Here is a 21,162-nt window from a genome sequence, read left to right as displayed (position 1 = left end):
CCACCATCACCCTGATATCAAATCCAGACAAAGATGTCACAAAGAAAGAAAACTACAGGCTAATATCACTGATGAACATAGATGCAAAAATCCTGAACAAAATACTAGCAAACAGAATCCAACAGCACATTAAAAGGATCATACACCATGATCAAGTGGGGTTTATCCCAGGAATGCAAGGATTCTTCAATATATGCAAATCAATCAATGTGATACACCATATTAACAAATTGAAGGGCAAAAACCATATGATCATCTCAATAGATGCAGAAAAAGCTTTCGACAAAATTCAACACCCATTTATGATAAAAACCCTCCAGAAAGTAGGCATAGAGGGAACTTACCTCAACATAATAAAGGCCATATATGACAAACCCACAGCCAACATTGTTCTCAATGGTGAAAAACTGAAAACATTTCCACTAAGATCAGGAACAAGACAAGGTTGCCCACTCTCACCACTATTATTCAACATAGTTTTGGAAGTTTCAGCCACAGCCATCAGAGAAGAAAAAGAAATAAAAGGAATCCAAATCGGAAAAGAAGAAGTAAAGCTGTCACTGTTTGCAGATGACATGATACTATATATATAGAATCCTAAAGACGCTACCAGAAAACTACTAGAGCTAATCAATGAATTTGGTAAAGTAGCAGGATACAAAATTAATGCACAGAAATCTTTTGCATTCCTATACACTAATGATGAAAAATCTGAAAGAGAAATTAAGGAAACACTCCCATTTACCACTGCAACAAAAAGAATACAATACCTAGGAATAAACCTACCTAAGGGGACAAAAGACCTGTATGCAGAAAACTATAAGATACTGATGAAAGAAATTAAAGATGATACAAACAGATGGAGAGATATACCATGTTCTTGGATTGGAAGAATCAACATTGTGAAAATGACTCTACTACCCAAAGCAATCTACAGATTCAATGCAATCCCTATCAAACTACCAATGGCATTTTTCATAGAACTAGAACAAAAAATTTCACAATTTGCATGGAAACACAAAAGACACCGAGGAGCCAAAGCAATCTTGAGAAAGAAAAAAGGAGCTGGAGGAATCAGGCTCCCTGACTTCAGACTATGCTACAAAGCTACAGTAATCAAGACAGTATGGTACTGGCACAAAAACAGAAAGATAGATCAATGGAACAGGATAGAAAGCCTAGAGATAAACCCACGCACATATGGTCACCTTATTTTTGATGAAGGACGCAGGAATATACAATGGAGAAAAGACAGCCTCTTCAATAAGTGGTGTTGGGAAAATTGGATGCTACATGTTAAAGAATGAAATTAGAACACTCCCTAACACCATACACAAAAATAAACTCAAAATGGATTAAAGACCTAAATGTAAGGTCAGACACTATAAAACTCTTAGAGGAAAACATAGGTAGAACACTCTATGACATAAATCACAGCAAGATCCTTTTTGACCCACCTCCTAGGGAAATGGCAATAAAAGCAAAAATAAACCAGTGGGACCTAATGAAACTTAAAAGCTTTTGCACAGTAAAGGAAACCATAAACAGGATGAAAAGACAATCCTCTGAATGGGAAGAAGTATTTGCAAATGAAGCAACTGACAAAGGATTAATCTCCAAAATTTACAAGCAGCTCATGAAGCTCAATATCAAAAAAAACAAACAACTCAATCCAAAAATAGGCAGAAGACAACTCAATCCAAAAATAGGCAGAAGACCTAAACAGACATTTCTCCAGAGAAGATATACAGATTGCCAACAAACACATGAAAGGATGCTCAACATCACTAATCATTAGAGAAATGCAAATCAAAACTACAATGAGGTATCACCTCACACCAGTCAGAATGGCCATCATCAAAAAGTGTACAAACAATAAAGGCTGGAGAGGTGTGCATAAAAGGGAACCCTCTTGCACTGCTGGTGGGAACGTAAATTGATACAGCCACTATGGAGAACAGTGTGGAGGTTCCTTAAAAAGCTAAAAATAGAACTACCATATGACCCAGCAATCTCACTACTGGGCATATACCCTGAGGATACCATAATTCAAAGAGTCATGTACCACAATGTTCACTGCAGCTCTACTGACAGTAGCCAGGACATGGAAGCAACGTAAGTGTCCATCGACAGATGAATGGATAAAAAAGATGTGGCACATATATACAGTAGAATATTACTCAGCCATAAAAAGAAAAAAAATTGAGTTGTTGTAGTGAGGTGGATGGACCTAGAGTCTCTCATACAGAGTGAAGTCAGTCAGAAAGAGAAAAAACAAATACCATATGCTAACACATACATATGGAATCTAAAAAAAAAAAAATGGTTATGAAGAACCTAGGGGCAGGACAGAATAAAGACACAGACATAGAGAATGGACTTGAGGACATGGGGAGGGGGAAGTGTAAGCTGGGACGAAGCGAGAGAGTGGCATGGACATATATACACTACCAAATGTAAAATAGATAGCTAGTGGGAAGCAGCCACATAATACAGGGAGGTCAGCTCGGTGCTTTGTGACCACCTAGAGGGTTGGGATAGGGAGGGTGGGAGGGAGACGCAAGAGGGAGGGGATATGGGAACATATGTATATGTATAGCTGATTCACTTTGTTATACAGCAGAAACTAACACACCATTGTAAAGCAATTATACTCCAATATAGATGTTTAAAAAAAAAGAACAAATTGCAGTGTCTACTTAAGATGCCACATCCGACCAGGATTCGAAAGGACAGCACAGCCCTGATGTGTGAAGGTGACCAAAACCTCAGCATATGGTGTAAGTCCTGGTTCTGTGACAGTTTACACAGCACTGAGCTTGAATATTCCTCAAAGCTTAGAGAAACTCATTTTTTTAAAAAATGTAGCTCAATTTCTCCTTCTGCGTTTTTCAGTCAATTTTAAGGTTTTTCTGTTTTTGCAAAGAATGTCCATTTCATCTTGTTTTAAAATACAATAGTAGGTGGATATGCATGTCTTCACTTTTCCCATTTTAAAAATGACTGGGTTTTACGTACTTTCTTTCATTTCTACTCTCCACGTACTTCAATTCCCCCTTGTTTCTGTCTGTCTGTGTAGAAAAGACAGGTGTCTGTGTTTGCAGTTCACACAGGGTGGCCGGGGGTTGCTCACACACCACGCGGCACAGCGGGTGGGTGGGAGACAGAAAGGGATGGGGCAGGCGGGTCTCCAAATGGCTTCAGGGTGAGGTGCGCTTCAGGGATGCTGAGAGCGGCCGCTGTTTCTGAACAAACATCGAAACTGCACCCGTGTGCTAGTAACTGGCCTGCCTGCCAGAAGTTTCTGACTCTGCTTTTGAGTCAAACGGTGGACTTACTCTCCCTGGGCCCTGCGGCTGGGGCAGACCAGGCGAGCAGTCTGGACCTGAGCCTGTGAGCGGGAGTGACATGTGTCACTTCTGTGGATGGGAGAACCCCTGGCTCTGCCTTCCCTTCCCCAGGTGAGGTCATGATGGGGCCACGCCACCTGCCATGTCTGAGCTGGATCCATCTTTGCTGTTAGAGCTGCTGAGATTGGATTTTTTTTTGCCATTTACCAATAACCTGAGATGCCATGTAATTCAGTCTTTTTGTCTATTTCATATATTGAGGAATTATCCAAAATTTTGCCTGAAGGGGGAAAGGGTTCTGCTACATAAAAATAAAATCTGGGAACCACTAGACTTGAGAGATCATCTTGCAGGGAAGAGGATAAGAGGGAAGGTGTATATCAGGGACTTTCATTCTTTTAGATTTCACAAAGCAATCAAATTTGGGGGAAAAAATCTGTGACTGTCTTAAGGCTTGGCAACTAATTTGCCAAATAAGACAGCACACACACACACCAAAAATTAACCACTCATCTACCACCATATCAACAAATTTTTTTATCAACAATAGTTTATAAAATATTGTTGATAGAATGGTAGATCAGACCATCAGACTTTTGTAAAGTCTATTTTAAAGTTAACTAAGTAAAAAGGACACAGTCTCAGATTAAAGAATAAACCTGTTACCATGAGCGCAATTAGCTTCATGGGAAGCTGACCGCACTGCCCGTATTTGTTTCGTTTTGCTATGCACTAGAGAAGATGTCTACCCAGCTTCTCAGTAGTCAGAGGACTGGCTTTTAGGGACCACGGGTCTGGACTCTGGGATCCAGAGAGGCCATGAGTTTGGCTGTGAGTGTGAAGGCAGGTGGCACTGTCAGACGGGAGGATGGAACACACCTGAGCCATTTCCCAAGTTCTACCTGGGCTTCCTAAGAAGCCCCGCCGGGGTGGGGGCATGGAGTCTCAGCTGGCCCATCTCCAGGCGCTCTCTCCTCACCTGTACTGCGAGGGCCCCGCCTTCCCCTAGGTTCTCATGATGATTAAACGGGGTGATGTGAAGCTCCCTCCGGGCAGGTGCGAGCAGGCAGCAAACATCACGGTGTTATCACCAGAGCCGGGATGCTTTGCCTCTGCTCTGAACAGCTGGTCAGCACGCCCCCACACCCCCCGGCGAACCGTTCCCTGTTTGCGCTGCTTCTGGGCGCTGGACGCCCCCTCTTGGCCCCAGACTCCACAACGCCTGTGTGCCAGGGCTGAGGCTCCCTGGCTGCTGTCATGCCCAACATCCACTGTAACTGTCTTCTCCATGTCAAGTAATTCATTTCAGAATCCTGTGTGCTTTTTTTTTTTTAAAGCCTCTTTAAGAGGTTTAGACTTTTTAAAAAAATTTTATTTATTTTTTTGGGCTGCGCTTGGGCGGCTTGCAGGATCTTAGTTCCTCAACCAGGAATTGAACCAGGGCCCGGCAGTGAAAGCGCTGAGTTCTAACCACTGGACCACCAGGGAGTTCCCTACAGAAACCTGTATTGATGAAGCAAGACCTCGCTCTTGGGAAAGAATCTCTAGGGCAGCTTAAGAAACATCTAGATGGTGGAGGGGGTGGGAAGGAGCCGGTAGATAACTAACACCGTTTTCGTACTCCTTGTGCTGTCCCTGTAGTCTTTATGAAATCATTTAGGAAACAATGGAATAGCAGGTAGAGGAACAAAAGCGGGTATTAGCCAGTTTTCTCCTTTGGAGGCTCGAGTTATCATTTTTTTTTAAAGGAAGTACACCAGTGTTGGTACTTCAAGGCACAGGAAGGTCTAGGTTAATTCAAAAGAAGGCCTTCCTCTCAAAAAAGCCCTGGGATTTCAGTACCGTCCAAATTGCCCAATATCAGCCACCACAGACCTGCTTCCTGGCCAGAGTTGGAGACAGTGGGAGGGCAGAGCTTTACACTTCAGATTCAGGCCCCGAGGTCTCCGATGTGCGTCCTCCACACAGGCACATGGCACATCCGACCCACTATTAGGGGGCAAGGGTGTCGGAGGGTTAAAGCTTGGGGAGGGACCTCTCATCACTCACTACAGACCACAAAAAGAGGCAACCCAACGTTTCCTTGGTCTGTGGCAGCAAGACCCCCCTCGGAGGCCGAAGAACCGGCCTCTGGAGATGGTGCAGGTCCCTAGTCCAAAGCCCCCCTCTGCGCCGTCTCGGGCTGACTCCGGCACTGCCCATGACATCCAACAGGCAAAGGGGAGAAACGGTTGCAAAAGACGGGGAAGGGGCTTCCCTGGTGGTGCAGTGGTTGAGAGTCCGCCTGCCGATGCAGGGGACGCGGGTTCGTGCCCCGGTCCGGGAAGATCCCACATGCCGCGGAGCGGCTGGGCCCGTGAGCCGTGGCCACTGAGCCTGCGCGTCCGGAGCCTGTGCTCCGCAACGGGAGAGGCCACAACAGTGAGAGGCCCGCGTACCGCCAAAAAAAGAGTGGGGAGGCCAACGCAGATACGGGAGTTTGGGTCGGTTGCTACTTTCATTCAACTCAACTCTTCTGAGCGTCTCTTCCGTTCCGAGTGCTAGGCCGTCCCAGCTCTGGGGATCTGAGGTTGACGCCCAGGCACGAGAACACGTAGAGGGCAAGAACTGGGAGGTGCGGAGAGGCGGCCAGGTCCCTGCAGCCTGCAGACTGGTCTCCCCGTGGAGAAGAGACAGGCTGCAGACTGAGCCAGCGCTCACAATCCAAGAAGCTCGCGACGCAGCAGAGCCAGGGAAACAGGAGGCTTTTGAGAAGGTTCCCCACTGCTTTAAAGGGCGTTAAGTCCCCGGAGCAAAGCACACGCGGTTCTGGAGGCAACGTGTGGGTGCAGGGCAGGGGCCACCACACAGAAGCTGGTCTTCTAACTACGCTTCCCCCCAGAACAAGGTGACTGGAGCCAGGGGCGGCTGCAGGGGCAGGGAGGGAGGAGACCTAGATGTTTGTAAGGGTTCCTCATTTCAGATGCTGGTGCTGGCCCCTTGGTAGAGGCAGGAGGCCCCAGGGCATGGCCAGCCAGGCCCCGCCCTCATACAGGATGGCGCTGTGGGATGTGCAGTCAGCTGCTCACTCAGGGACAACGGGGCCATGGCTGGAACTGGATGGATCTTCAGCTTTCCCGGAGGCTCTCGCGGGGGCAGCAAGCGTGCTGGTTAGCGATGGAGTTCTCGGGCCAAACCATCGGGGTTCTAGGGCTGACTCTGCCACACGCCAGTGGCCACGTGGAGCACAGCGCCATGGGCTTCAGGACTGTCACCTGTACCGGTCGTACGTGTATGTACAGAGCTGCCGTGAGTAGCAAATGACGTCAGAGATGTGAGGCGCTGCCTGGCCCACAGCGGATGCTCCAAAACGTCCATCACATTGCATCAACATATACGGGGCACGCATCGTTAGCACTAATAATAGCCAGGCGTCGCTGACACTGTGAGCTCGGCCCGCTTCCCTCCAGCACCCGGTCACCTCATCACATTACGATGGCGCCAAAGAGGCCCCCGCCCTCCGCCCTTGTGAGACGGCATCAGAGGTGCTGCCACATCGCCACGTGTCACCCACGGAACATGACGCATTAGTACCAGTTCCTTTTTCATCTCCTTTTTGTTTTTTTCCAAAATAGATAATATTTTTGCAGAGCAACAGAAAAAATGAAAAGAAAGCACTCAAATATATAAAACCTTGAAGGTCTCCCTCCAAGTCTGCCCCATCTACACCGCAGCCTCCAGGCTCCCGTGAGCGGCCTCTGTGTTCCCCTGCAATATCGTGTTTGCATATGTGCCAGTGAAGCTAAACACGCATTTCCATTCTCGCCCCACCAATGCAGTGACCTCTTTACACAACATTCTGCACTTTGCTTGTTAATTGCTAATAATACATCCTGGAAAATTTCCCACAACGGGACCCGGAGAGGAGCTGTTCCTTTCCAGCTGCAGGGGGCTCCTCTGTGTGCATGTCCCTCAAGCCAGGGAACCAGCCCCCTGTTGAGGGGCACTTGGATTTAACACCAGCTTGTCAGGGCGCAGCCGACGACATACGGTATCTTACAGCAACAGGGCATTTCTTCTTCTATTACAGAGCAGTAACATTTAAATGTACACCATTTTAAAATAATTAATTAATTAATTAATTAGGCTGTGTTGGGTCTTTGTTGATTCGTGCGGGCTTTTCTCTAGTTGCGGCGAGTGTCGTTGCAGTGCGTGTGCTTCTCACTGGGGTGGCTTCTCTTGTTGCAGAGCACAGGCTCTAGGCACACGGGCTTCAGTAGTTGTGGCTCGTGGGCTCAGTAGTTGTGGCTCACGGGCTCTAGAGCACAGGCTCAGTAGTTCTGGCGCACGGGCTTAGTTGCTCCACGGCATGTGGGATCTTCCGGGACCAGGGCTCAAACCCATGTCCCCTGCATGGGCAGGCGGATTCTTAACCAGTGCACCACCAGGAAAGTCCCATGTACACCTTTTTTTGTTTTACCAGTGACAAGACAAAAAATACAAAGGAAGATTCTGGGAGAGAGGAACACGGGTTGCCTCTCCAGGGAGCCCGTGGCATCTGCAAGGAGTATTCCGAGCTCAGCCTCCCACTGTCTCTTGATCTAAGTGACTCTGCCGAGAATCTTGGACCAGCTGGACCCTCGTTGAGGGTTGGGGACTTTTGTAAAGAGACACCCAGACCACTGCATGTGGTGGCCACAGCTAAGCAAACACACTTCCCCCACAGGGCCCTTGACTTTGGCCAAGTTCGTCTTGTCAACTAACCTGTAACTCACGAGGACTTTATGTACCTAAGGAATTCCAGACACGTGGTGTGTGTACGTGCAAAGGAACATTTTGTGGGACATCCAAGTGAGATGCGCCTGCTGTGCACTGAGCTTGTACTAAAGGGCATGTGAAGTCATCTTGGCAATTTCTGTGAAATCACTGTCGGGTGCGATCCCACGTGAGGGTCCGTGCAAGACATTTCTTTTAGAATTATTGTCAGGGGACACCAATTCCCTTGAGACTCTATGGTGAGCCACATGATTCGTTATGTTTCCCTCATGGCCTTGGCTTTTTGAGAATTCAGGAGTCTGATGCTCTGTCAGGAAAACCATTAACCTCCTGATGACCTACATGCACCCTCCCCGACCCGACTCCCCGGTCTCGACCTTTTTCTTCCTATTGGTTCTCAACCCCCACCCCACACCCAGGGTACACTTGGTAACATCTGGAGACATTTGGGGTTGTCTCAGCTGCTTGGGGTGCTACTGGCATCTCGGGGAGAGACCAGGGGGTTGCTAAATGTCCTGCAAAGCACAGGATGGCCCATTGCCTGGCCCCAAATGCCAACAGCGCTGAGGCTGGGAACTGGCTCTGGTTCCTCTAACGTTAAGGCTCTGTGGGGAGCTTCTGAGACTCTGAAAAAATGTGTGAGGACCCTTGATCCCTGGAGCTGGTGACGGAACGTGGGAGGGTGACAGGCACTGTCCATGGAGAGGGGTGCGCTGACGCACGCGGTGACCGCAGGGGACCCACCTTAAGGAGCCTAAAGGCTGTCATCCAGCACGTCCGGCTCTGCTCGTCCTCGGCACACAGCAACCGCAGCTCCTTGGCCTCGTTCCTGACTCTGTTTGGCTAAAGGAGACGAAGGAAGACCCCGTGAGCATCACAGGGAATCGGACACACACCTTCCGTCAGGCAGGGCTGAGCCCACACACGGCAGGACATGCCGAGCATCACTCATGCTCTGCCGGTCACGGACCGGCCCCGGGTGGCTGCGGCCACTTAGTACTTAACTAAGTGGTCAGCCGTCCTCCCACGGGAGGTCCTGGGGGAGACAAACAGGAAAGAAACCACAAGGCAGGGGCGGCTGACGGGGCATCTAGCTCCCTGCAGAGAATGCTGATTCCTGGGAGGGGGACCTGTTCTGGGGTCTCAGAAGGAGGCGTCTTCACTTGCCTCCCAGGAAGACCGAGGACACAGCCGTGGGGAGCGCCTGCTGGGTGAGCCGCCGTGGGGAGAAGCCCCCAGGGCTCAGGGCTTCTGGGGCATCTGAGTGGCCCCAAGGACGGACCCGTGGAAAGGCCCAGGGGGTGAGACCAATGTTGCCCCAGAGCAGGGGACCAGAGCAGGGCAAGCAGCGGAGGCAGGTGGTCCCACCCAGAGGCAGGGCCGGGCTGCGACGGAGGAAAGCCTGCAGGCATAAGCTTGGCTGGTGTCCACAGGAACCCTCTGACCGCAGGCCCGAGGGGCAGTGCTTGGGGGGGACACCGGCCCAGCGCTCCGCCTCAGGAATCTGGAGGGGGAGCAGGGCCGGAACGACAGCCCGAGTCCGCTTACGCTGCGGGCGAAGCAGAGGCCGCGATACCCGGCACGTGGGCCGGGGGAATGAAGCACCGGCCGCCTGGGCCCCAACGGCTCCAGCCCCTCCTGAGGGCACTTCCCACCAGCCTCCCATGCACCTGCGCCTTTAGCTGGTTTGAAGTCAGTTCGTATTACTTGTAACCAAAGAAGCTTCACCAAGTAAAGCAGAAGACGGCATTTTCGGATGGAACGGGCTCCTTGTGCCCTGTCTCCTCCGCAGGCTCAGAAGGCAGCCTGGCTGGGGGACTCGGGCTCGCTCACTGGCTACCCGATGTGGGCAATGGGGCCGGGTCAGTTCCCACCCTGTGAGCACCTGCGAAGACCCAGGAAGACGACGGAGGTAGAAGCCTCAGTAGAGGGTCTCATGCACAGTGGGTATTCAGTAAATACCTACTAGTGCAATGCCCAGCATCACCACAGCTTCGCCGACGGGGTAGGAGCGGGTCCCCCCAAAGTGTGTGTGTGTGTGTGTGTGTGCGCGCGCGCGCGCGTGCACGCACACACAGGCATGCACACGTATGTCTACATGTGTGCATGTTTGTTCACATAGGTGTGTGCAGGTGTGTACATGCACATGCACGAGTGCACATGGGAGCGTATGTGTGAGTTTGTGTCCTCATGCATGTGCACAGAGAGAGGGCAGAGCTGTGGTCACCCCTAGTCTAATGTCCTGGGGACGACAAGCCCACACAGAAGGTGTCAGCTCACTCAGTAAGCTGGAGGCCACCCAGTGACAGGCTGGCGGTCCCTAAGCCACTGGGCCCGTCGACGGGCATTGTCCATCACGGACTCTGCTTTTCTCTGAGCATCTGAGCTACTCAAGGACGGACACGTCATAAGCACACAAGAAATATTTTTTTTTTTTAAGAAGTATTTTTATATGAATGAATAAATCTAGTGTGAAACTACGTTTCTGTTAAAAACAAACAAACAAAAAAAAACAGCACCCAAGAAAGGAGATCCCTGGTTTAATTCCAAAGTGCCCAGTGGGATGCTGTCTGGGCATCTCAGAAGGGCTGCGGATGGGGTACCTTTATGCAGAAGCCATAGTCCGTGGGGGCACCGTACTGCTTCCTGCCAGCCATCAGGGAGAAGATGCGGCTGTCCTCCAGGTCGGCCAGCAGCTGCAAGTGTCTGGGCTCCTGCAGGAAGGTGGTCAGACTTAACGGGGGAGAACTTCTCAGCACAGCCAAGAGCCAGTGTTTCACGCCCCCATCAACAGAGGGCAGTCTGTGCGTGCTCTCAACACCTCTCCCCTCTGACAGTCTACAGGTTATACCCATCGCGTAGAATAAGTGCTAAATTAAAACCACATCCCGCAGCCCCCGCCCAAAAAAACCCACCCTCCCAGTTCCCAGACAGAAAACGGTTACAATGTTATTTGACACTCTGCCAAATCAAAGACCCATAAAGTGAAAACCAGAATATCTGGAAGCTAAGGTCAAGGTTCGGAGCACACACTCAAATGCAGGACCCACAGCACCTTTGCTATGCTGCATGGTCAGAGTCCAGCTGCGTCCGCAACCGTCCCACCTCCTCCTGAACTCCCCATCCCGCATCTGTTGCCTGCTCTAGGCTACACGCGTCCCTGGGCTCAGCACCGATGACGATGATGCATAAGCCACACATCAGAGCTGGGAAATCAGGAAGTTACCCTCCCCACTGCATCTGATGAAGACCCCATCTGTAGAAGGAAGGGCGGCCGGCCACGCCCCTTCTCTCCTGCGGCCACGCCCCTCCCTGGTGACCACGCCCCTTCTCCCAGAGGCCACGCCCCCTCTCCGAAGGCTGCCCGCTGCTCTCCTGACTTCCCAGAGCAGTAGGACTGTGGCCTGATGCTGGGTCGGCACTTTCCCCTGGGGTCCCCAGCTCCTCCCCGCCTCTTTCCTTCGAGAACAGAAGAGACCGCAGCTCTCGGGTGTAAAAGCAAGGCCAAGGTCAGCTGGGTATGTTCCCACGGCAGGCGTCCTCAGACGTTACAGGAAAGAGTAGGTCAGAGGTGCAAAGACATCAAAGGAGACCCTGGCAAGGCCAGCCCACAACATCCCAACTGTCCTCGGAGGCGGGCAGCCGTCTTCCACCCCTCACCTCCTCTTCCCACTGGGGATGCGCACAAAACCACAATTTATTCCACGCAATACCTACGATAACATGTATTAGATTGCCATTAGGGTGGCAATAATCAATCATATATCCTGCGGCTAGCTTGGATGCCAACTTCCAAATTATAGAAACTAAGTTAGCATCTTTCAAGGGACTCAGGCAGGCAGGAGGCTCTGCTCCCAGCCCACAGAAGGGGCCCGGGCTGGCCAGCTTGGGGGTGGGGCAGTGACACAGCCCCAGGATCCCTAGGTCTGTGTCATCACCTGGTTTCCCAGGTGGGGCTGTGCACCAGGAAATCTGAGTTTAGCTGCTACACAATCAGCTTATAAGTCACGAGCTGGGCGGAGCCCAGGGTGCAATTTAAAATGAAGCCCACGTTTACGCGGAACCCTCCCAGCCTGGTGCGACCGGCGGTCACGGCTTTAAGACTCACCTTTGAAGCTCCCTTTGTGGAGCAATAGAGGCCGGATCGCCGCAAACACACGTACAGCTTCTTCCACGACTTCCTTCCCAGCTCCTTCACGTGCAAAAAGCCTTGAATCTCAGGACAACTACTGGAGTTTAAAAAATTCTGTTGAAGGGCAAATTTTAAAAGTTAGATAATGCTGACACGAAAATATGGAAGCAGACATATTATCAGCATCGCTGACACTGGAACATTTTACGAATTAGTAAAATACTGTTTTGGGGTTAAACTGAGTGTTTTCAAGTGATATTTTTCCTTTCAAAAGTCTTAAAATTCCCATCTAAATTGGGGTTCTAAAACATAATTAAGTGTTTAAACACACACAAGCAAATGGACTTCTCTAACTCTGACAGAAAACACAAAGTCATAAATCCCCTAATGGACAGTGTGTTTAAACATCCTGCCTTTTATTCTGGTTTCCCATAAAAATCCCAGTCTGGTCCTCAGAGCTGGGGCAACAGAAGTGCCAGGAGCACCGATTACGAGCAGGTGGGCTGGGAGCAAGCATCCGGCCGTCACTTTGACCGCGTGCCCTCCAGCGAAAGCTGTGTGTCCAGTGTCTGTCCAGCTCCTGGAACGAACACCCTGGTGACAGCCTGCTCCCCCGCTAAGTCCTCCCACCAGCCACACCTCTTTCTTCAGGGAAGGTAGGTGAGGAACCAGATCTGGGGTGACCCTCGTGGGTCCCCTACACTGACTGAGAGGGACACAGTTCCTCCTGCAGACGGTATGGGCCAACTGGGCAGGTCCCGGTGCCCCCGGGCAGTGCTTCTGGCACCTCAAGACATCACCGTGCACGTTCACCAAGCATCAAGCCGTCTCGGATCAGGCAACTAAAAAGCAGGAAAGCACTTTACCCTCCTTGTGCACAGCCCACGATAACTTGGTATGACAACTCTCACCCAGGGCAGGCAGATGCTCTGCGTGGAGGGCCCAGGACACAGCACAGCGGCTTTCAGCTTCCAGAGGCAGAAACAAAGCAGGAAAAGGAGGGCTCAGGGCAGACTTCTGCAGGAACTACATTCGAGTACTTTCTCTTACATTCAGTGCCACCTGGAGAGTGCTGGCTGCCTTAGGGAATGGTTTATTCCCTTACTACTTAACGTGCCGTTAAGAGACACGTCTTTAGGGGTGCAGAGGAATATCCCAACTTCCCGGGACAGCATGAGGCAGCAGTAAGCGTGGAGAGGCACCCGATGGCCTCTAGGTCAGTGTATCCTGTTTCTAAGTGCTTGTTTTGCTTTGAAGGAGCCTGGCTACATGCAGCTTTCCCAGGGAAGCACTCATTTCTGGTGACTCTAAATTCCACGAGGGGCCAAGGCTCGTACATGGGTAACAATGCAACCGCTCCAAGTTCCTACCAGGCCCCCAGGACAGCCTGAGAGCTTCTACGCAGAGACTCCAGCAGAAGCCTCTTCTTGCCCAGTACCTGCAAAAGCTGGGTCTGACTGCCGTTTGACTGCTGGCACCAGGTAACCATCTGTTCTGGGAAGAAATTCTAGGCCATGGAAAAACAAAGATGTCAGAGGTTAGCTTAAGAGTGGGGAAAAGCATACTTACAGGTATGCCAGTACTGAAAACTTTCCTCCAGGTAAAATTATGTACAATTTGTATTTAAAATGACAGTGCTTTTTGTTCCTTTATCGCACAATGGAAACACTGCCTTCAACAAGCTGCATTTTCCCTTCAACGCTGCACCAAGTTTGGAGTGTCTGTGATGCCCACTATGACCCACGTCTGGCAGTGCACCAAGGCAGAGGGCTGCCGCGTGTCCTAACTCAGGGACACAGAGGCGTGGCATGAGATAAAGAACCCCTGAAACTAGGAGATGCGCACAGAGATGTGAAGAGGCCTTTTCTGGTGCATCACCCAAAAGTAGTTACCAAATTTCTTCCTTTCAATGAAAAAGCAGCTAAACTATCAGAACCAGAAGTTGATGCTGGGACCGACCCCCCCCCCAGTTGCTGCTGCTGTAACTCAGAATTAGGACTGGCGCTCACACCACGGCAGGTACAAGCTCCATCCTGACATCCCACAAGGCAAGGGCCCCGCCCCGCAAAAAATAGAAAAGAAAAATCAAGGAGTAGCTCAACCCACCTGGATTTTGATTTCTCCACTGATTCTTCTCCCAATAATCCCAAAGTAATACTTGCTATTTGCAGAGAATAATGAGTTTTTATTTTGCTGAGTATTTGACTAAGTTACTCCTAGAGACTAAGCCCCTCTCCCACTCCAGCTATTGGGAGAAGGTGATGGTTAGCTCCGGCCAGAACAGAGACATTTAGTTAAGCATCAGAGAGACAGTTTCAAGCCAGGATTGCTTAGTTAACTAGCCACTCAGATTCTCAAACCCAACTGCCACCCGCTGCCATCTCAGTTATTTTGTGACCTGCTACTACGAAACTCAAGTATAAACTGCAAGATTTCAAGAGTTCCAAACCCCAGACTCAAAGAGAAAAGACTCACCGTGGGATTTTTGAAAAACTCGTATTTTGCATAATTCTTCCTGAATAAAAATTGACTTTCACTTGCCATGGTGCTCTCTACCTGGGCCACCAGCTCATGGTCTTCCAAGCACCTTTCTGCAGAGGAAAAGTACTGTGTGAGATAAACAGGCAGAACCTTCAAGGCAGCCTCACAACCAATTACAAAATCTGCTTGACTTTTCTTTTCCTCTTCAAACTTCGTGAGCAAAGACGAGGTCAAGAACCAAAAGTAAATCGAAACCTCTCTTTAATGTGTTACCTCAAACGCATAGGAGGTCTTAGGACACAGAGTATGAGGAACTCAGGTCAGTCCTAACTTTCATATACTTCTTCTCAATTTGGCATCAACAAAAGACTCTGCGCAGATGACTCTGCCTTTAAATTAAGAAGTGTCAACTCTTGGAAAGAACAGGAACTCTGATGACTGGGAAAATGTCCCAAGACACAGGACAGTGGGAAGGCTCTGAGCAAGGAGGACGCACGGGCGGGTGGGTGGGCGGTGCGGGGCAGAAGCAGGACGGCTTTGATTTCGTGAAACTCAGCTGCCTAGGAGGGTGTTAGGGCGTAACACGGGAGGGAGTGGGCTACCAGCAGGCAGCCCGTCCCCACGCCCGGCTGTCCGCTGGAGCCCACGCTAATCACGCACACCCTGGAGCTGTTCTCACAGCGGGACTGTGCCGCTGGGAAGGACACACACGTGGCACAGCACTCGGGGAAGCATGCACGGACACACACGCTTCGGTGCCTGACTCAGCAGCGGCATCACCCTGGGGCGGTGTTTCCCTCACAGTCTGAGCACTCTGGCTCCACGCGGAACATGAGAGGCACATGGCCTGATGCCCTCACGTGTCCCTGCACAGCCTGCTGACCGGGCAGCAGGGAACCAAACACGTTCAATAACGGGATACGCGACAGGAGCAAACGAGCCCAGGGCGGCTTCGATGTGTGAACTGAGGCCCAAACGGCGGAGCAGGAGATGCCACGAAATTGACACGAACTCTCCGTCAGCCCTTCCCAGCTCCCGCTTCCTTTCACACAGCCAGCGCGGAATCCCCAGAGAGTCCTGTCTTCCAGGAAGGATGAGGTGTAGGGTGAAAGCGTTCCTGAGTCAAAGCCATCTCAGAACGTGGGAGAACTCCTGTCCACGAAGGACACGGTCACCAGGCCAGTGGTCTGAGCCGGGCCCCGCTGGCACACAGGGCACACGAGGACAGGCTGTCCTCGGTAGAGACATAGTTAAAGCCTGAAGTTCCTCCCCATGATGAACAGAAAGCTCAGGCACCTCAGGAAGGGCCAGACCTGGCACCACCAGTGGGCCACAGACAGGCCCACTGGTCCCCAGATGATGTGGGAACTGGCAAGCAATTCAGGAACCGCACACCCTGCCCGATGACGCCCCCAGGACAGAGGGGAAGAACCAGGGGCAGCCTGAGCACGGTTACAACAGCTATGTCTGCTGCCAAGATAGGGGTTAGCACAATGTCATTCATTTAAGACAAACCCATGACTTTCCTTGAGATTTTTGTTCAGAGAAAACACTTCTGTGGTTATGGGGAAAAAAACAACTATGACCCAATAACCTGCTGATGGTTGGTTTACAGAATTAAAATTTTTTTACCAGGTAAAATAAGGAGAAAGAAAAGAGCGGGGTGGACCTAAGGGAGGACAAGGCAGATGTCGAACTTCAGGGGCACAGGGCCCTCCCAGCGGGAGCCACCGGCTCGATGGGGCCCCAGGATGCTGCATCCCAGGCAGGCTCCTCTCTTCCCAGGCCTAGCTACCCTGGTAGAGCCGCATACAGCAGCATGAATAGACTGTCAGCGGTCCCGACAGGAGGTGCTTCTCTGCCCCAGGCCACTCCGCTGACCCCACAAGGCCTGGGAGACCTACAGGTGGAAACCAAGGCTGCTACACCCTCTGCGGCCAGTGGTGGGACCAGGACTGAGCTCCTCAGAGATGCCAGAGCTGTTGGCCTGGCCTCCCACTGAAGGCCCGGGACCTGTGCTCACAGCTTTTAAAAGGCCACTGGGACAACCTCAGTTCAAAGCTCTTTTTGTCCAGGTCTGATTTTCTCTATGATTCTAAAGACACATATTTTCAGATGACCTCAGGCAATAGTATTAAACGCTCACATCACCAGCTACAAATGTCATATGATCACAATGGCCTTAAGTAAAACTGCCATGTGACTTTTCATCCAAAAGGACTTTTTGTACAAATGGAAGAGGAAGACGTTCCTCAAAGGGTATTTGTAGTTTTCTGATTTCCGGAACTAAGGCGAGCATCTATGCCGCCGCCGTGCTCCACATGAAAGACATTTAAAACTCAGACAGCTCAAAAAAAAAAGCATATTTTGCAGACTTTTCAATTATGGCCATCCCACTCCTGGGCATATACCTGTACAAAACTCTAATTCAAAAAGATACATGCACCCCTATGTTCATAGCCACACTATTCACAACAGCCAAGACATGGAAACAACCGAAATGTCCATCAACAGGGGAATGGATAAAGAAGATGTGGTACAAATATACAATGGAATATTACTCAGCCATAAAAAAATAAAATGATGAACATGGATGCAACCAGAGATTATCATACTGAGTGAAATAGCACATAATATCGCTTATATGTGGAATCTAAAATATGGCACAAATGAACCTATCTATGAAACAGAAACAGACTCACAGACACAGAGATCAGACTTGTGGTGCCAAAGGGGGAGTGAGGGAGAGAGAGGGAAGGATTGGGAGTTTGGGGTTAGTAGATGCAAACTAGTATATATAGGATGGATAAACAACAGGGTCCTACTGTAGAGCACAGGGAACTATATTCAATACCCTGTGATAAACCACAATGGAAAAGAATATAAAAAATGATGTATATACGTGTGTAACTGAGTCGCTCTGCTGTACAGCAGAAATGAACACGACACTGTACATCGACTACACTTCAACTAAAAAAAGCAGCGTATCTTACTTCTGGGGCCGTGCAGCAGACACAAGAGTCCTCAGCAGAAACCCGGGCGGTCCCGAGGGGTGAGGTGGGGCTGGCAGACCCAGCACCCAGCCGAGGGCGCTGGGAGGCGTCAGCATCCCACCTCACCGCCCCCTGAAGCCCCTCACCGCCCGGCGCAGCCCACGTCACAGAGACGGGAGCGCTGAACAGCTGCCCAGGGTTTCCCGGGCTGTGCGGAGCTGTGTGCAGCAGAACACGCCCACAGCAAACATCCTGACGTCTGGATCTGCCCCGTAAGCAGCCTTCCCGCTAGGTGTGTATTTTAGTGGGGAAAGGGTGTCATTTGGTGCCTTTCAGAGGTAACAGACACAGAGACAGAGATAGAAAAGGATCAGCCTGCAGAGGCCGCTCTGAGCCCCAAGGCTGAAGGCAAGGCAGCCGCTTCTCCCCGGCCCGTCTGTGCAGATGTCAGCATCTGGATGCGCCGGTCACGCCACAGGGCGGCCGTCACGCCCTTCTCATCTGACCAGGAACAAACCCAGAGCAGTGAACAGCCCGAGGAAGGGTTCCTGCTTCTTCCTGAGGTGTTTCGTCCTGATTCACACGACAACAGAAGCCCCCAAATCCTTGAGATGCACAGGACCTGGCTGTGACCCTCCTTGGTGACGGTGCCCCAGTCTTAAAATTAAGTCCCAGCCTCTCCCGCTGACCCACTCTGACGCCCGTGGTCACTCAGGGCCCGCCTGTGGGAGCCGCTGCACTCCCAGGGGGATAGAGTTTACAGGTGGGCCCATTTTCAAGTTCACGGGGGGCACCAAGATGCTATTTTTTATGCCAAAGTTCCTCTTTTTCGAGATTCCTTTAAAATATAGTTTGTGTACTTGATACAGCTGCAGGCTGGCTGTGTAACATCCCTAGGTCCTCTACCTATTAAGGTGTCCTGGCTGAAGTGAGCCTGGCTGCTCACCTGCCGACAGGAGGGCAACGCTTCCCAAGGCAACGGCCCCATCCCAGCCCCTGTTGGCTGGACTCGGGGGCTGTCCGGTGGCACTGGCTGGGGACAGTGGTTCCACGTCTGAGCTCTACCCAAAATACTGGAGCCGAAACATCCCATCCGGGCTGGACTTTTGGGGCCAGTAATGGTTGGAGAGATCAGGAAAGGTATGAGTTCCCGGGAAATCAGGAAACACAGGACACGGTCACCTAAGACCACTATGCACTCAGGGCTCTGCCCCAACTCTTCAAACCAGCAAGTGGTGCAGGAGCCCACACTGGGGACCAGGAAGGGCCCTTGGACCCGGCTCTGGCAACAAGCCCAGTTCAGAGAGATGGCAGAGAAGGTCCTTCCAGCAAGAGATGCTGCCCGTGCTGGCAGCTGCCGCGGCTCCTGCCCCTCCGTGAGCCTGATGCTCTGGCTCCGCGGGTACCCTCGGGGGCTGCGGACCTCACACACGCACGTGATCTCCTGCTAGTGGAAAGGAAGCCGTTTCGAATGGCCGTCCTGGAAACTGCCCCATGTCTCCTAAATCATCGCTCGTTTCTGAGCGCGAAAAGGTTTAATACCGTTAAGGATATGATATCTAGCTGCAAAGATCGGCATCGTAACTGTGCTTGGAAATCCTCAATTTCTAAGGCTATACATCAACTCAGTGCTGTAAGAGTGGCCCGCTCACCCCTCCATTACTGGGGACTGGTGGAACCACCGGCCTTAGGGATCTGCAAGCATCATCTCCCTTCGGCCTGAGCCGCCAGCCTCGTGTATGTGCAGGTCCCAGGAGCATCCCTGACGTACACCCCATGAGAAAGTGACCTTCTAAAGGGAGAATCAGTGACTGGGGAGGTAGGGCTGGTGGCTCTGCCCTGAAAATGGGGGCGGCGGACTCGTGTGCCAGGGGACCCAGGAACACGCCCAGGACACTGTCAATCACGGAGAACGCTGCACACCCCACCCAAGAGGGTTTATGCTGAAACACCACAGGGAGCTGTGAAAGGCACTCCCACAGCCCTGCCCCACGGGAGGCATGAAACAGGGAACTGGACCTTCCTCTTCCCACCACTGGGCATCTGACCATTACATGCTGGTGGATAACGGAAGGAAGAGGATTTTCACCTAAATAACAACTTAACGGATCAAAACCAATATTAAATCATAGGCTTGGATCACAAACAAAAGAACAGGCAGGGAAGACACAGGGCCGGGGATGCAATGAGCTCTGTGTGGAGAGTGAGTGGGAGGTTTCCCTGGGCCCTGCCCTTGCAGGAGGGCATGACCGACTTGGTGGAACTAACACCTGCAAAACCCTCTGCAGAACCCAGGCATCAGGACATTGTGTCCCCTCGCTGCTCATGAGAAAGGAGCTCATGGGAGAAAGGGAGGAAGACTCCTCTAAGGGGGCTTCATGCACCTGCAGTTCAGCTCACTGATTCCTTTTTGTCAAACAGGATCTAAAATTTGATCCAAATGTTATTTTTTATTTGTTTCATCATTTTACTTGCCCCTCTCCTTTTTTTCTTTTCTTCCCTTTTTACTTGGTTTTATAATAAACTATTGTCCCTTAAAGGGGAGTATGTCAATCCATCTGTGAATAAGAGAAAGAATACAGAATAAAACATATGGATGTCACATCCCTGAGAGTAGTGTCTGCGTGTGCATTTCGTATTCTACTCCCTCAGAATAAATTTTCTTCATGTGATTGAGGAATCACCAAGTTTATCGGCTACCATACGATGCTGCAGAAATCAAGTGCTACCACAAGAAACAATGGAATCAGAATTTCTCAAGCAGTCCCTATGTGACAATGTTCTGTGTATCTGCATCCATTCCGTATGTTCTCTAGGTGTGTACAGTGATATTCATGTATTATAATGTCTACGGAAGTTTTTTCATAGTTCTTTTCAAATTAAAAGCACAGTCAGACTTTTGAATGGTCTTTCAACAATATTCATTAATTATATTTGGCTCCAACTATGCACATGCATTTTTTAAATTACGGTAAGTCCCCTACATACGAACGAGTTCCGTTCCGAGAGGGCGTTCGTAAGTCCAGTTTGTTCATAAGTCCAAAAAATTAGCCTAGGTACCCAACTAACAGAGTCGGCTGTAGAGTCCTGTACTGTGATAGGTTTATAACACTTTTCACACAAATAATACATAAAAACAAGCACACACAAAAAGTAAAGAAAACATTTTTAATCTTATAGCACAGTACCTTGAAAAGTACAGTGGAACAGGACAACGGCTGGCACACAGGGGCTGGCATCGAGTGAACAGGAAGGAGAGTTACTGACTGGAGGAGGGACAGGAGGTGGGAGATGGCAGAGCTGAAGGATCGACAGCGACAGGAGAAGGAGGGCAAGCTGCAACTTCACTCACGCCTGACGTTGATGGAATGCACGTTTGCATCTTTGAAAGTTCGCAACTTGAAGGTTTGTATGTAGGGGACTTACTGTAATTCTCTGTGTGTGTGTGTAT

At 50.5% G+C, this 21,162-nt stretch overlaps 1 protein-coding gene across 10 annotated transcripts in view; it reads right to left on the bottom strand.

Moving 5' to 3' along the window:
- Positions 1-21,162, bottom strand: part of GRB10 (growth factor receptor bound protein 10) — a 197,208-nt gene that overhangs the window by 23,246 nt on the left and 152,800 nt on the right. For all 10 annotated transcript variants that reach the window (XM_089917928.1, XM_089917926.1, XM_089917925.1 and 7 more), the window contains 5 exons: positions 14,713-14,828; positions 13,676-13,744; positions 12,214-12,351; positions 10,709-10,819; positions 8,850-8,948 (listed from right to left, as the gene is read on the bottom strand). In XM_089917928.1, coding sequence (XP_089774054.1) covers positions 8,850-8,948; positions 10,709-10,819; positions 12,214-12,351; positions 13,676-13,744; positions 14,713-14,828 — 533 coding nt within the window. The remainder of the gene's footprint in view (positions 1-8,849; positions 8,949-10,708; positions 10,820-12,213; positions 12,352-13,675; positions 13,745-14,712; positions 14,829-21,162) is intronic.

Source organism: Delphinapterus leucas, chromosome 9 (assembly GCF_059928025.1).
Source record: "Delphinapterus leucas isolate spDelLeu-1000000601 "Yukka" chromosome 9, BTC_Dleu_Yukka2, whole genome shotgun sequence".
NCBI lineage: Eukaryota > Metazoa > Chordata > Mammalia > Artiodactyla > Monodontidae > Delphinapterus > Delphinapterus leucas.
Note: the sequence above shows the minus strand (reverse complement) of the source record. Positions and strands in the feature narration are given on the sequence as shown.